General features: G+C 44.9%; 1 protein-coding gene across 1 annotated transcript; it reads left to right on the top strand.

Moving 5' to 3' along the window:
- Positions 1-6: 6 nt before the first annotated feature.
- LOC104774925 (heat shock 70 kDa protein 9, mitochondrial-like) lies at positions 7-480 on the top strand (the record flags this gene model as incomplete). The annotated part of the gene is made up of 1 exon (XM_010499301.1): positions 7-480. A coding segment is annotated over one exon (474 nt), but the record flags the coding sequence as incomplete, so codon positions are not given.
- Positions 481-485: the final 5 nt, after the last annotated feature.

Below are 485 nucleotides of genomic sequence, written 5' to 3'. Positions count from 1 at the left end.
GGAATCAAAGTTCTTCAGGGAGAACGTGAAATGGCGTCTGACAACAAAACTCTTGGAGAATTTGACCTTGTTGGGATCCCACCTGCGCCGAGAGGAATGCCACAGATCGAAGTGACATTCGACATTGATGCAAATGGTATCGTTACAGTCTCAGCGAAAGACAAAGCCACAAATAAAGAGCAACAGATCACAATCAGATCTTCAGGTGGTCTCTCAGACGATGAGATTAACAGAATGGTCAAAGAAGCTGAGCTTAACGCACAGAAAGATCAAGAGAAGAAGCAACTTATCGACCTGAGGAACAGTGCTGATACTACAGTATACAGTGTTGAGAAGAGCTTGAGTGAATACAGAGAGAAGATTCCAGCAGAGGTTGCCTCTGAGATTGAAACTGCAGTGTCTGATCTGAGGACTGCTATGGCTGGTGAGGATATTGAGGACATCAAGGCTAAGCTTGAAGCTGCGAACAAGGCAGTGTCAAAGAT

This window comes from Camelina sativa, unplaced genomic scaffold (assembly GCF_000633955.1).
Source record: "Camelina sativa cultivar DH55 unplaced genomic scaffold, Cs unpScaffold06859, whole genome shotgun sequence".
In the NCBI taxonomy this organism is placed as follows: domain Eukaryota; kingdom Viridiplantae; phylum Streptophyta; class Magnoliopsida; order Brassicales; family Brassicaceae; genus Camelina; species Camelina sativa.
Note: the sequence above shows the minus strand (reverse complement) of the source record. Positions and strands in the feature narration are given on the sequence as shown.